Raw genomic sequence first — 16,799 nt, 5'->3', positions numbered from 1 at the left:
ATCATATATATGCGAATATATATTTCAAACATTTTCTAAACTTTAAAAAGTTAAAAAATAATGCATTTATATTACACACATATATGTACAATGTACTTTTTACTGGTGATATGATACTTGTACAATGGATAAGTAATAAGACTATTATCTCCAAAATACAATATAATAACCACCATATAAATATTCATACATACATTACAAATGAGCACTATTTATATCATAAATAAACCAATAGTTTACTTTCTCTGTATAATATGGTGTCATTATCCTCGCCTTTGTCAATAACGCTAATTGGACGAGTCTAGATATCAAGCGATGTGCCTCTGACATGTTCGCACAAAAGTCCAGCAAATGTGCGAGCACTACAGCACATGTTTATATATGTGTAAGTATCATATATTCATAACAAACGTCGAGTTCACATATTTCACAGAATACCAGCAAGTATACATGTACTTCATTATAAAGCATATATCTAGGTATATCAAACACGACAGCACAGACCGGCCTGTCCGAAACGGGCTAGGCGTGTGTGGGCCATCGTAGTCTTCATTACTGACTGAATGACACACTTTTTTTTACCGACTTAAAATGAACATTTTTAACCAATCGTGGCGATCTAATTCTGCTTTGGATATTATGTAATATATTGGTTTTTAATCTAATCTTTTCACTGAGTATTAACTACATATACGCTTTAATTGAATGGTCTTTGTAAAGTCTTCGTCAGTTACTTTAAATCTATATCCGCTGTTATTTTTAAGCTTAATTTCCTAAGATAGCTTGCCCCTTTTTATAAGACAAAATTACATTTTGGATTTTATCTTCGTCAGAATACCGATTTACCCTTCCTGGCAAGAAAGTCTATTGATTATGTAGCCTTCTATGTTATTTTCACGTTGAAACTGGTTATAAAATGTGAAGAGACCGATTGCTGGAAATCCACATAATTAGAAATTAGCCATGAACTACATGTATATACATCAGACAATCAATCGTTACTATGGATACCTGGTAGATACTGTTAAGGGAAACTATCTCAATTATCTGTATGATTATGAAGTGTTAGGTATAGAAGTTAATGATTTCACCAGTAATGTCATCCTTTTTTCCTGTTTAGAGTTTTTAAAACAATATCCTAAAGAGTTGTCTATAGCTTTGGTAAGCAACTTCCAGTTTACACGTTATGACATTCAATGCCTAAAAGACTAAATTAGGTTTAGACCGCGATAGTGTACCCCCGGTACTTCGTTTTCCTCCCATAGTAGGACCCCTCGCGTGCTTCATCCGGCCCAACAGGTGTGATCAATATCAGTCGATAAGACAGGTGTCGCAATTGTTTTAAAGTAAATACTCGTAAAGTTTACATTTAAAAGACTTGATTTTACCATTATTTTCTTAGTGGTATTACTAATGTCTGTAAAACAAATCTGAAAATGGTGAAAATAGCGAAGCACGTAATAAACAGCAATATTATTATTATCATATATTGAACGGCAATTTTATACAGTATGTTTTCGGACTAAGACTCGCACAGAAGAATAACCTGTGCAGCAATTTATGATCAATTTTGTTTTGTCATGTCTAATCTACAGGAAATTTTGTATCGATTAACCAGGAAAGCGCTTTATAACCTCTATACTGTAGCATTGAAACACACCTGGATACACTCAAAATATACAGTAAATATAGCTGGAATTATTCGTATGTGGTTAAACGTCGTTTCAACATTCAGGCTCATAGGAGGACGTGTGTCATGGAGACACCAACAGTCATTCTCATTAGAGAACGTGTGCCTAGGAGACATCATCATCAAGGTTCATAAGAGGACGTGTGTCAATGAGACACCATCAGCCAGGCTCATAAGAGGACGGGTGTCAATGAGACACCTAGTCAGTCTCGTAAAAGCATCGGGTTCAATGAGAAACCATCAGCCAGGTTCATAAGAAGATATGTGTCAATGAGACACCATCAGTCAGTCTCATAAGAGGACGTGTATCAAGAAGACACCAACAGCTAAGCTTATATTATCTATGAACATTTCGATTGATATGGAATCAAGTGGATTTGGATTTGCTGGTACATTGAATGTTACGACCAAGACACCAACTCGGCACAACATTTACAGTGTATTCTAGTTGAGTAGCGAACTTCAACACCAACTCGTCACATCAATGACACGTGTACATAAAATACAATGACGAAAACATTATAATTATAACATTATGACGATCGTTTTTAAAGACCACAAATGGTCACTTTTCATTCAGTATTTTCTTACCTTTCCTGAATGAGTGCATTATTTTGAATCTAATTATAAGTGGATCTCAAAAATTTGACCGAAACATTCTCAATGTCACTATTGTTTTCTTAAAGCTTTAATTAACATAAAACGTTATCACGTTAAACCCCTCTGGGTCCACGATGTGTCGTGTTCTGTAAACATGTGAAAGGACCATTGGCTACATCCGTGTTTGTTTTAAAGATAATAGTTGCTGCAACATCTGTTTAAAACAACATACATATATTAATCCTCTTCTACTGGTAAGTATTCATACCCACACTCGTGCAACATCTGCCGTCTATGTTCTATAACCACCCTGTATACGTGTATCACGCGTCTTCGCCTTCCGACTGAGCGTCCGTCCAGGCAGGAAACACCATCGGAACTGTCTCCAGATCGGGAAAAACCTGTTTAAAATTAATACATACTGATCTCTGCTTGATGTTCAGAAGTTTGTTGTAAAGACTGATTATAGGTCAGTGTTGTATTACGTGGTCATACGTGTATACTCTTCATTATAAACCAGCGACCCTGAAAATAATACATATTTACCTGTGATTCCTTCAGGCTCAACTGTTATCAATACAGGTAAAACACAATAGACTGACTAGCTCATGTAACATTGGACGGTGGCCTCATATCGCGGAAATGGCCCGGACAAATTGAACTTAATATGTGTTAAAACATCCAATGATTTGTTCGTCTGTGTATGTGTTCAATAGGTTATTTAAATGTATGAACTACCAGAAGGATTCCTTCGGATAAAGATAAGCGGTGCTTCTATTGTTACACCTACACATATGTACACTCGCTCGAATGTCTATCTTACGAGATTGTATTTAGTCGATGGTTAAATGGACAGTTACAGTTTTTTTGTTTGTTTTTTTAAGTGGTGTCTTTATATTTCGCAAACAGAAATATGAAGGTTATAATTACGTGTTCCTGTCATAGCAACGGCCATGTTTGATTTGTGTTTAGATACCATGTCGAGACAGGTCCAGTTGCGATTCTCAAGTAATATCGTTCTGACTGAAGTACAGATTTGGTCTTAACCATGCCAAAACTTCACTGGTTTCCTTTCTGGAGACATACGAGATCAAGCCAAAATTGGGCCAGTGTTGCAGCCACAATATGTGTTGCCGGTTTCCTCGTTTTCTCTTGGAAGATGATGTGGGATCTGCACATCCGAAGCTTGAATGATCTGTTGACGTCATGTGATGGAATACAACAGGAGCCCGGCCGTCTGATGGCTAGTGTCGAGTTGTCGGGAGGATTGGGCAACCTAATGTTCCAGGTATGTAGAGTAAAAGGTAGGGGGGGGGGGGGGGGGGGTGTGTGTGGCGCTAAAAAGGTTTGATCAACTGAAGTTGTGAGGCACGGGGGGGGGGGGGGGGGGGGGGGGGGGCTAAAAAGGTTTGATCAACTGAAGTTGTGAGGCACATGTACATATAAGACAGACTGTTCTAATAATATATATAATTATATGTCCATATTTAATTCATATCTAAAAGCATTGCTTCTAGACATATTTATATTGCATATATCTGAACATATTTAGTTGGAATAGAATTGCATTGGTGCCCAATGTTTTACTACAGTGGTAAAGCTGGTTATAAAATGAAAACTACACAAGTGTTCAAGGTCTGCGAAACTCAGTCCAAAAGTTACAATCGTACACCTTCACGTAAATCGCTTGGAGTTAGTATCAAGCATGATAATTATAAGCCCATTTCATTTTAATTTCGGGTGGCACAGTGGTAACACATGTACAGTAGCCTTTCACCTAGGCGCCAGGGTTTCATTTCCCAATAGGACGTGAAAAGGTATAGAGTCACCTGCCCGACCACGTGGGTTTCCCCCGAGTTCTACGGTTTCCTTCTCTCGCGCGCTACCATCCGGGCCAACAAGCGTGATAAATATAAGTTGATATAACTTGTTTCGCAATTGTTGTCAAATGAATGAAGTTTACAGATTTATTTAAGGCGGATTTTCGAGATAGTTATATTATCCATTATTCACAAAAATCGGTATCAAAGTTAAATATTTGGGGACGGGATCGTATGCGTGGGGTAAGTGTTTACATATACCAAGTGTACATTATCTTGGGCCAGGGTGGCATTGATAGACACATACACACACATACACCGGGAATTAAAAGTCTACGATGAATGGCCAGTGTAGTGTTTTATTATGCTCGCTCAATGTATTCATCGACTTATTGAATACGACATACACAGATGGAACCAAGCGTGACCTGTCGTCCTAGACGGACAGTCAAATGTGTATGGGGGCCTAGCGGAATTGAGAGGGTACATTGTGGTCTTTGATAGGGTCACGAATCCATAAAATTATGTATTACTACTGATAATATATACTACTAGCCAACCCTTTGAAGTTATTAATTGACAAATACCTGCGGAGTGAACAAACAACTGTCGACAAGAAAGTGATAGTGATGATCGATGTCCGTGTCCGTACCTATAAGTTAAATGTCCGTGTTAAGGGGAAAGGGAGTTTGTGTCTTGTTACTAGGTAGGAGAGTAGAAAGACAATGTTATATTATAGACTTGGGCGGGACCTTAAGATAGGGAGTGCGGATGGGTACGTGGGGACCTTATTATGTGAAGGGGACGGGAACCTTATGAGAAGGGGGTGGGGAACTTACTATGGGAAGGGGGTTTAAACCTTATTATGGGAAGGGGGTGGGGACGTTGTTATCAGAAGAGGGTCGGGGAAGTTATGTAATGCTATGGGAAGGGGGTGGGGACCTTGTTACGGGGATGGGGGTGGGTACCTTGTTATGGGGATAGGGCTGGGGACCTTGTTACGGGGATAGGGGTGGGGACCTTGTTACGGGGATAGGGGTGGGGACCTTGTTACGGGGATGGGGTTGGGGACCTTGTTACGGGGATAGGGGTGGGGACCTTGTTACGGGGATGGGGGTGGGGACCTTGTTACGGGGTGGGGTTGGGGACCTTGTTACGGGGATAGGGGTGGGGACCTTGTTACGGGGATAGGGGTGGGGACCTTGTTACGGGGATGGGGTTGGGGACCTTGTCAAGGGGATGGGGGTGGGGACCTTGTTACGGGGATGGGGGTGGGGACCTTGTTACGGGGATGGGGGTGGGGACCTTGTTACGGGGATAGGGGTGGGGACCTTGTTATGGGAAGGGGGTGGGGGACCTTGTTACGGGGATGGGGGTGGGGACCTTGTTACGGGGATGGGGGTGGGGACCTTGTTACGAAGATGGTGGTGGGGACCTTGTTATGGGAATGGGGTGGGGACCTTGTTACAGGTATAGGGGTGGGGACCTTGTTATGGGAATGGGGTGGGGACCTTGTTATGGGAATGGGGTGGGGACCTTGTTACGGGGATGGGGGTGGGGACCTTGTTATGGGAAGGGGGTGGGGACCTTGTTACGGGGATGGGGTGGGGACCTTGTTACGGGGATGGGGTGGGGACCGTGTTACGGGGATGGGGGTGGGGACCTTGTTACGGGGATAGGAATGGGGACCTTGTTACGGGGATGGGGGTGGGGACCTTGTTACGGGGATGGGGGTGGGGACCTTGTTACGGGGATGGGGTGGGGACCTTGTTACGGGGATGAGGGTGGGGACCTTGTTACGGGGATGGGGTGGGGACCTTGTTACGGGGATAGGGGTGGGGACCTTGTTACGGGGATGGGGGTGGGGACCTTGTTACGGGGATGGGGTGGGGACCTTGTTACGGGGATAGGGGTGGGGACCTTGTTACGGGGATGAGGGTGGGGACCTTGTTACGGGGATGGGGTTGGGGACCTTGTTACGGGGATGGGGGTGGGGACCTTGTTACGGGGATAGGGGTGGGGACCTTGTTACAGGAATGGGGTGGGGACCTTGTTACGGGGATGGGGTTGGGGACCTTGTTACGGGAAGGGGGTGGGGACCTTGTTATGGGGATGGGGGTGGGGACCTTGTTATGGGGATGGGGGTGGGGACCTTGTTACGGGGATGGGGTTGGGGACCTTGTTACGGGAAGGGGGTGGGGACCTTGTTATGGGGATGGGGGTGGGGACCTTGTTACGGGGATGGGGTGGGGACCTTGTTATGGGGATGGGGGTGGGGACCTTGTTACGGGGATGGGGGTGGGGACCTTGTTACGGGGATAGGGGTGGGGACCTTGTTACAGGAATGGGGTGGGGACCTTGTTACGGGGATGGGGTTGGGGACCTTGTTACGGGAAGGGGGTGGGGACCTTGTTATGGGGATGGGGGTGGGGACCTTGTTACGGAGATGGGGGTTGGGGACCTTGTTACGGGGATAGGGATGGGGACCTTGTTACGGGGATGGGGGTGGGGACCTTGTTACGGGGATGGGGGTGGGGACCTTGTTACGGGGATGGGGTTGGGGACCTTGTTACGGGGATGGGGTGGGGACCTTGTTACGGGAATAGGGGTGGGGACCTTGTTACGGGGATAGGGGTTGGGACCTTGTTACGGGGATGGGGGTGGGGACCTTGTTACGGGGATAGGGGTGGGGACCTTGTTACGGGGATGGGGGTGGGGACCTTGTTACGGGGATGGGGGTGGGGACCTTGTTACGGGGATAGGGGTGGGGACCTTGTTACAGGAATGGGGTGGGGACCTTGTTACGGGGATGGGGTTGGGGACCTTGTTACGGGAAGGGGGTGGGGACCTTGTTATGGGAAGGGGGTGGGGACCTTGTTACGGAGATGGGGGTTGGGGACCTTGTTACGGGGATAGGGATGGGGACCTTGTTACGGGGATGGGGGTGGGGACCTTGTTACGGGGATGGGGGTGGGGACCTTGTTACGGGGATGGGGTTGGGGACCTTGTTACGGGGATGGGGTGGGGACCTTGTTACGGGAATAGGGGTGGGGACCTTGTTACGGGGATAGGGGTTGGGACCTTGTTACGGGGATGGGGGTGGGGACCTTGTTACGGGGATGAGGGTGGGGACCTTGTTACGGGGATGGGGGTGGGGACCTTGTTACGGGATAGGGGTGGGGACCTTGTTACGGGGATAGGGCTGGGGACCTTGTTACGGGGATGGGGGTGGGGACCTTGTTACGGGGATAGGGGTGGGGACCTTGTTACGGGGATGGGGTTGGGGACCTTGTTACGGGGATAGGGGTGGGGACCTTGTTACGGGGATGAGGGTGGGGACCTTGTTACGGGGATACGGGTGGGGACCTTGTTACGGGGATGGGGGTGGGGACCTTGTTACGGGGATGGGGTGGGGACCTTGTTACGGGAATGGGGTGGGGACCTTGTTACGGGGATAGGGGTGGGGACCTTGTTACGGGAAGGGGGTGGGGACCTTGTTATGGGAAGGGGGTGGAGACCTTGTTACGGAGATGGAGGTTGGGGACCTTGTTACGGGGATGGGGATGGGGACCTTGTTACGGGGATGGGGACCTTGTTACGGGGATGGGGGTGGGGACCTTGTTATGGGAAGGGGGTGGGGACCTTGTTACGGAGATGGGGGTTGGGGACCTTGTTACGGGGATGGGGATGGGGACCTTGTTACGGGGATGGGGATGGGGACCTTGTTACGGGGATAGGGGTGGGGACCTTGTTACGGGGATAGGGGTGGGGACCTTGTTATGGGGATGGGGGTGGGGACCTTGTTACGCGAAACGGAGGCGGGGACCTTCTTACGAACGAACTCAACATGTACAAGCTGTAAAGGGATGTTTGGGAAGCAGAGAGTTGTTACCCTTTGATACTATCGAAAAAAGGAGATATTCACAGTGAGGGTATTGAACCTATCACGCTTAACATTAAGCCGCCCAGGTTGGTAACTCACCAGTGGATGTAAAGCTCGGCACAAGCGGCTAGTGTAGAAGATCAGAAGGGCACCTTTACATTCAAACTACGTCTACAGAAGCAACATTTCTCAAAATGTCATTAAAACCTTTAAATATTCCTACATATAACCGTTACAAATTGTTAACCACATCCACCGATATGTTTTACCCTTCATGTAAAGCGTTTGTAGCCTTACATTTAGGATAATGTTTAAATCACAAGTTACTGTTCCATCGTTGATACAGCAGTGTAAATTATATGTTTCTGTTGCAGTTTGCCTTTCTCTACGTCGTAGCCAAGACCCATGAGTATCAGATAGTTCTTCCTAGAACCAAGGAACTCGAGAAACTGAAGGAAGCTTTTGAAATCGATTTTAGTCCTTTTGAGGTATGCAATTTACAATAAAGTCTGTTGTGTTGAGGGTTGGTAATAGCATTAGGCCTGAGCACATTATAATCTCCCCTTACCTTGAATGTGTGATAAAGATATTTCCAATCCGAGGGATGTATTCCTGTTTAACCCGAAGTTCTACCGAGATTCCTCTTTCACATCCTCAAGATAGAGAATGAGTATTTTTCTCCCATCTTACTTTCTTATTTACACATGAGGCAGTTATTGCAATGGCTAACAATTTTGAACGTGGCATGATTGAATATTGTCGACATGATGTCCTTGAATTGTTGCCGTGACGTCATTGTATTATCGTCGTGACGTCAATGTATTAGTGCAAGGACGTGCGATCTGTCATTCCCTAGGGGTTGACTACCCGTTCGTTCCCTTATCGGGTCCATTCCGATTGTACCGGTACGAATCTGATGTAAATTACTCATAATGGAACACGGCGTGCCAGTAGAACCGGTTCATGAACATATAGTTCGTTTCCTGACACGTACATAATGTACCGCTTGGATCCAAGATGGCGGAACTGTGGTGCTTCATTCATCATGCTAATGTACGTTTTTTAAAAACGAGACGAGGTATCTTCCTTTGCGATGAAATTATAAAAAATACATTGTAAAAAAAGGTGATTGCTTTTTTTTTTTTTTTTTTAAGCGTATACTTTGAAGAAACTGCCGCCATCTTGGAAACTCACTTGAGATTCAACTGCGTTCCATTATATGGTACCGTATTGTTAACTGGTACGAACCAAATAAACACACGGAGGGATTTCTCACATAATTCGCAGGGTAATCCCACGGTTGCTAGGGGAAATATCCATCGGTCTCGCACAGGGGATTTAAGACAGCTGGCAGTCGCTATATGACGCTGCTCATAATAACGTAACGTCATTAACTTACGTGGAGTAACCATGTCGTAAATTATTACGTAATAAGTTTTGACGCACATTCCAAGGAACATAGTAGACGGCGCGATGAAAAACTCTCATAAAAACTTGCAAGTATGGGGAAAATAATCAAACACGTGTCTGTTCCACGAACAAGGATATCTCAACCCTCGTATAAGAGTTTGGCTGGCCAGTACTCAGAAAGCCTTGTGCTGATTTGCCAAACTCTTACACTCGGGTTGAGATTAATAGAATCTTTCCCTGCCTTGAGGGTGTGACAGAGAAATCTCAACCTGAGGGGGAGATTCTTGAATGTCCAACCCGAGGCTTGCCGAGGGTTTGGACATTCAAGAATCTCCACCGAAGGTTGAGATTTCTTTGTTACACCCTCAAGGTAGGGAATGATTATTTTTCTCCCACCTCTTTTCTTTGTGTTTTCCCATCGGCGATCTCCGTCTGTTTGTAAACAAGTACACATGTCAAAAAAACCGCGGGAAATATGCACACACTTCCATTCATCCATTTCACGTGGGGTGACGTCACTCACTCATCACTGTCCGACTCGGAGTAAATCACATGAGGTCGCTTTGAAACCGACTTTGTGTTGTCATTATGGCTGTGGAAATGGATGTTAAATGTTCCTCCACTGATTGTGGATCCATAAAACACCGATCTTGTGACATCGGACGGAGTTGGGCACAAGGAAATGCTGCGATCTTTTTACTTGTGACAGTTGAACAATTTTGTCGCGATCGGTGCAGGTAGGTGCACTTGTGCTCTCAGTTTCAGTTGTAGGCCTACAGCTGGGGGATTCATTTGTATTTGAAAGAATGGCAAACATTTTTTGTTTTTGGAAACTGGTCAGTTGTCTGTAGTTGTTTAGAGACTGGGGATTTTTGTATTATTGTGTACACAATTTGTTTGTTGACGTAGCAGACGACGTAATGTAAACAAAAAAGTAGTTCCGGTAGTACTTCCGGTGAAGAAAGTGAGCGCGTGCAATCTGTCACACCCTAGGGTATGACAGATTGCACACGCTAAAAAAGACAGAGAAATCTTGTACAATCAAAACGGGAGACAAATCAGTGAAAGGTGGGAGAAATCCCTGTCCACGGAACACATCAATGTTGCATTATGTGTTCTCCCACCGTTCACTGATTTGTCTCCCGTTTTGAGTGTAATCATTCCCTACCTTGAGGGTGTAACAAAGAAATCTCAACCTTCGGTGGAGATTCTTGAATGTCCAAACCCTCGGCAAGCCTCGGGTTGGACATTCAAGAATCTCCCCCTCAGGTTGAGATTTCTCTGTCACACCCTCAAGGTAGGGAAAGATTCTATTATTCAACACCCTATAAGGTGACTGAGAAATCTTCAAGTAAAATGTGGGACAAATATCCACATACTTCGCAGATGAATCCAAGTTTTTATTAGTGAAAAGACTAATAGAATCTAATAATACTAATAGATTGTATGACGTCATCATTTACGATTTGGTTACTCAACGTAAAATGATGACGTTACGTTATTGTGAGCAGCGTCATATAACGCATGCCAGCTGTCTTTATCTCCCCTTTGTAAGATCGATTGATCTTTTCCCCAGCAACCGCTGGATAACCATGTGAAGTTGTGAGAATAATAGAATCGTTCACCCCTTTTGGGGTGAGATAGGGGGATCTCAGCCCGAGGGTGAGATTGTTAAATTCCCAAACACGAGGCTTGTCGAGTGTTTGGGAACTTAACAATCTCCCTCCGAGGGTTGAGATCCCCCTATCTCATCCCAAAAAGAGGTGAATGATTATTTTTCTCTTACCCTGTTTTCCAGTCGTAGTGTGAACGAAATCCAAACGTATGTAAACAACAACACTTGGACGGCGGATGGCAGTTGTGATAAGGCTGCAGCATACGCTTTACACCTGAAGATGTTGATTTCATACAAAATATAGTTCCGATTAGCTTGTCAAAAAGAACACCAAACACTCAGTTAACTCTGATAATTAATACTTATTTTAATTTCTTTTGTGAATAATACCGATACGTAACATTCAAACGTTCCGGGTCAGATCAAAGTGACGTCACCCTATCGAGAACAAGAGCACGTTCAAAGAGCACGTGTAGCTTGTCTTTTCCCTAGGGTGATATACAAAAATCTCACCCCGGTAAATCTGCGGATATCCCTGTCCAGGGTAAGAGAATAATAGAATCTATCATGGGTCTGTTCCGTGGACAGGGATATCTCAACCCGAGTGTAAGAGTTTGGCAGTCAGCACGAGGCTTGCCGAGTGCTGGCCAGCCAAACTCTTACACGAGGGTTGAGATATCCTTGTTTGCGGAACAGACCCATGATTGATTATTTTTCTCACATACTTGCTACCAAAAGTTTTTATGAAAGTTTTTCACCGCGTCGTCTTGAATGCTCCTTGGAATGTGCGTCAAAATTTATGACGTCATCATTTACGACTTGGTTACTCAACGTAAAATTATGACGTTACGTTATTGTGAGCAGCGTCATATAGCGCGTGCCGCTGTCTTTACCCACCTTGTGTAATATCGATTTATCTTTTCCCTAGCAACCGCCGGATAACCATGTGAAGTATGGGAGAATAAATAGAATCTTTAACCCCCTTGGGGGTGAGACAGGGGAATCTCAACCCGAGGGGAAGATTCTTACGTTGCCAAACACGAGGCTTGCCGAGTGTTTGGCAGCTTAATTATCTTACCCGAGGGTTGAGATTCCCGTCTCACTTCCATGGGGGTGAATGATTATTTTTCTCTTACCCTGTTTACCCTCTTATGTATCTAATATTGACGTTACATAAATGCAAGGAAATGTTGACGTGACGTAATTGAATTGTCGACGTGACGTCATTGTACTGTTGCCGTGACGTCTTGGTATGGTTGACGTGACGAAATGCAAATTGTTGAGAACGTGACAAGAGCACGTGTAGCTTGTCTTTTCCCTAGTGTGAGATAAGAAAATCTCACCCCGGTAAAATTGCGGATATCCCTGTCCAGGGTAAGAGAAAATCTGTCTTTTACCTGGGTATGGAAAAGACAGCTCACACGGGCTATGACGCAACTCACAATAGCGCAACGTCATCATTTTATGCAACGTTACCACGTCGCAAGTTGAGAACGTCATCAATTTTGATGCACTTTCAAGGACATTGATGATAGTGCGATAGATACATGTAGGTTTCACGGCACTTTGCAATTTGTAATTTTGTTTAAAGTAGAACAATTTATGTGACAAAAACTAGAGATGTATGGGATTTCTACCAACAGTGTGTTGTCTCTTACGCCGGCTGTGCCCATTGATAACAATCTTTTTAATATACAAATGTAAATGATCTGGTCCCTGTTTCATCAAAGGTCTTTAAATTGAAGCTATAACTTAACTTGAAATTTCCCATATGAAAGCATTATTGAACTTCAGGAAAACATAGAATTCTCCTTGAATTCTCTAATGCTTTCCTACGAAAAAACACGAAGGAATATTGATGAAGCTTGAGTCGGTGTACAATAATGCACGTTGGAAATATAGCACCACAGACGCATATCGGTAGTTCATAGTTGAATACACGTTATAGCAAATTATGATGTTCTATTTTTGACTCATATATTTGTACAAACTTATCATCTTTTATTTAAACAGAAACCAAACTGGGACGGAAAGCTGACAGAGAAATGTTTTAAAGTCATTGAGGACGATTGGGATTGTGCTTACGATTCCAAGATAGTGGAGAAGTCATGGAAGAACGTACACTATAAAGGCTATTTCCAGTCCTGGAAATATTTTGTGTCATATGAAGAAGATCTTCGCAAAATGTTCAGATTTCATCCACATATTCTGAACGAGGCAGCTTCAATTCTACACAAAGCGCTCGCTAGTAAATTAGGTGTGTTTAATAATACGGGCGACCGACCAGTGTTAGTGGGAGTCCATATAAGAAGGGGTGATATGAAAAACGAGAAAATATTTGTTGATTTCGGTTATAAAATTGCAGATGCTGCTTATGTAAAAACTGCCATGACTTACTTTCGGCGGAATTATCAAAACATTATATTTATTGTTAGCAGTAACGATGTGAGCTGGGCGAAAGAAAACATCAGGACGGCAGCTGATGTATTCATTGTTGAAGGGAATACTGCGGTCATGGACATGGCGGTTTTATCTTTGACCAACCACACAATCATGTCCGTTGGGACGTTCGGTTGGTGGATCAGTTTCCTTACGAACGGACATACAGTTTACTACAAGTATCCGTTCGTACCCGGATCTCCACTTAGTGAACAGTTTAAAGGTAATACCGACACTCACCTGTTTCCACAGTGGATCGGATTAGACGGGGAGGACAAATTATAGTTAATGTCCTAACAGATAGGAAGTCATCGTCACGGTGAGAAACACCACAGCTACGGAGGGATGATTGATATTTTGTGAGGCTGGTATTGAAGTAGGTACTCAAAAATGTTCTGCATAAGTCCTACTATTATTTGACTATTTTGGGCCGTGTACCCAAGGACTGGTCTCATTTGGATAGTTTATATCGACGAAAAATTACGGGATAATATTAACCTTAAGCGCCGCGAAAAGCTCACTAAAGGTGTGTCATTCCATCAGGAAAATGCTCCTGTTCACAAGTCTGTCATTGCTATGACGGCCATTAACGATTGTGGCTTAAATTGATTGAGCATCCGCCTTATTCACCTGATCTCGCTCCATCAGACTTTCATCTATTTCCAAAACAGCTATTTCAGGCACTCACTTTCAGTCTGATGATAACGTCATACATGCAGTGAATCACTTTCTGAACAGCCATGAAAAGGAGTTCTATAAAAGTGGCATTGAGGCTCTTAAACTCCGCTGGCAAAAGTGTATAGATACTGAAGGGGATAGAATGTGACGGGTCTCGTGGTAGTGATACATAATAACCAAAATGGTGCAATAAACCCCGAAAAAGCGATGTGCAAGGAGGAGTTCCAGAAAAAAAGGCTGCTGTTAGTTTTTATATCATCTGGATTATGGCTGATAAGGTTATGTGCCTTGCAGCATATTGGTATCAATGTATTTCTTTATTGCAGTATCCTGTCGAACAAAATTCTGATCTAAATTGATGTAATGACTGTCTTAAGGACGGGATTTACTACAATGGAAACAAGTACAGGGTCGACAGGATTCCGCGCCATACAGAATATGAGTTGACAATGTTACACCTTATACTGCTTCTCATTAGTGAGGTTTCAGTGTATACAGAGTCCCCGAAATTTCATCAATTTTTATATAAACTGTTGATAAAGTAAAATGTCACATGATCAGGAAATAGTCCGAAGTCTGAAAAATAACGTGTTAAACGTTTAACGTGTAGTTAACTTGGTTTTTAAGAGATACCTTGATATGCAAGGAAATGGTAAATATTTAAATACTATTTATATCGATTGGCAGGTATGTCATTGCATGATAATTATGTATACATTTACAAGGTGTCACTGATGTGTATGTGTCTACAAGGTGTCACTGATGTGTATGTCTACAAGGTGTCATTGATGTGTATGTGTCTACAAGGTGTCACTGATGTGTATGTCTACAAGGTGTCACTGATGTGTGTATGTGTCTACAAGGTGTCACTGATGTGTATGTGTCTACAAGATGTCACTGATGTGTATGTCTACAAGGTGTCACTGATGTGTATGTCTACAAGGTGTCACTGATGTGTGTATGTGTCTACAAGGGGTCACTGATGTGTATGTCTACAAGGTGTCACTGATGTGTGTGTGTCTACAAGGTGTCACTGATGTGTATGTATCTACAAAGTGTCACTGATGTGTGTATGTCTACAAGGTGTCACTGATGTGTGTGTGTCTACAAGGTGTCACTGATGTGTATGTGTGTCTACAAGGTGTCACTGATGTGTATGTCTACAAGGTGTCACTGATGTGTGTGTGTCTACAAGGTGTCACGGATGTGTGTGTCTACAAGGTGTCACTGATGTGTGTGTGTCTACAAGGTGTCACTGATGTGTATGTGTGTCTACAAGGTGTCACTGATGTGTGTATGTCTACAAGGTGTCACTGATGTGTATGTGTCTACAAGGTGTCACTGATGTGTATGTCTACAAGGTGTCACTGATGTGTGTGTGTCTACAAGGTGTCACTGATGTGTATGTGTCTACAAGGTGTCACTGATGTGTCTACAAGGTGTCACTGATGTGTATGTCTACAAGGTGTCACTGATGTGTGTGTGTCTACAAGGTGTCACTGATGTGTATGTGTCTACAAGGTATCACTGATGTTTGTGTGTCTACAAGATGTCACTGATGCGTGTATGTGTCTAGAAGGTGTCACTGATGTGTATGTCTACAAGGTGTCACTGATGTGTATGTCTACAAGGTGTCACTGATGTGTATGTGTGTACAAGGTGTCACTGATGTGTATGTGTGTCTACAAGTTGTCACTGATGTATGTGTCTACAAGGTTTCACTGATGTGTATGTGTCTACAAGGTGTCACCGAGGGTGTATGCTACAAGGTGTCATGGATGTGTGTATGTCTACAAGGTGTCACTGATGTGTATGTGTCTACAAGATGTCACTGTTGTGTGTGTGTGTCTACAAGGTGTCATGGATGTGTGTGTGTCTACAAGGTGTCACTGATGTGTATGTGTCTACAAGGTGTCACTGATGTGTGTGTGTCTACAAGGTGTCACTGATGTGTGTGTGTCTACAGGGTGTCACTGATGTGTATGTGTCTACAAGGTGTCACTGATGTGTATGTCTACAATGTGTCACTGATGTGTGTATGTGTCTACAAGGTGTCACTGATGTGTATGTGTAACCAAGGTGTCACTGATGTGTGTATGTCTACAACGTGTCACTGATGTGTATGTGTCTACAGGGTGTCACTGATGTGTATGTGTATACAATGTGTCACTGATGTGTATGACTACAAGGTGTCACTGATGTGTATTTGTCTACAAGATGTCACTGATGTGTGTGTCTACAAGGTGTCACTGATGTGTGTGTGTCTACAAGATGTCACTGGTGTGTGTGTCTACAAGGTGTCACTGATGTTTGTATGTGTCTACAAGGTGTCACTGATGTGTATGTCTACAAGGTGTCACTGGTGTGTATGTGTCTACAAGGTGTCACTGATGTGTGTATGTCTACAACGTGTCACTGATGTGTGTGTGTCTACAAGGTGTCACTGATGTGTATGTGTCTACAAGGTGTCACTGATGTGTCTATAAGGTGTCACTGGTGTGTGTATATCTACAAGGTGTCACTGATGTGTGTGTCTACAAGGTGTCATTGATGTGTGTATGTGTCTACAAGGTGTAACTGATGTGTGTATATCTACAAGGTGTCACTCATGTGTGTGTGTCTACAAGGTGTCACTGATGTTTATACATCTACATAGGTGTCACT

The 16,799-nt window shown here is 43.9% G+C and overlaps 1 protein-coding gene across 1 annotated transcript; it reads left to right on the top strand.

Moving 5' to 3' along the window:
* The first annotated feature begins 1,862 nt into the window (after nt 1-1,862).
* On the top strand, nt 1,863-14,157 carry LOC117341595 (galactoside 2-alpha-L-fucosyltransferase 2-like). The gene is made up of 3 exons (XM_033903447.1): nt 1,863-3,578; nt 8,368-8,481; nt 13,032-14,157. Exons 1-3 carry the CDS (start codon nt 3,339-3,341, stop codon nt 13,740-13,742), a joined length of 1,065 nt encoding a protein of 354 aa, XP_033759338.1. The 5' UTR covers nt 1,863-3,338; the 3' UTR covers nt 13,743-14,157.
* The last annotated feature ends 2,642 nt before the right edge of the window (nt 14,158-16,799 follow it).

Source organism: Pecten maximus, chromosome 14 (assembly GCF_902652985.1).
Source record: "Pecten maximus chromosome 14, xPecMax1.1, whole genome shotgun sequence".
Lineage (NCBI taxonomy): Eukaryota > Metazoa > Mollusca > Bivalvia > Pectinida > Pectinidae > Pecten > Pecten maximus.
This window is presented reverse-complemented; position numbering and strand designations above follow the sequence as displayed.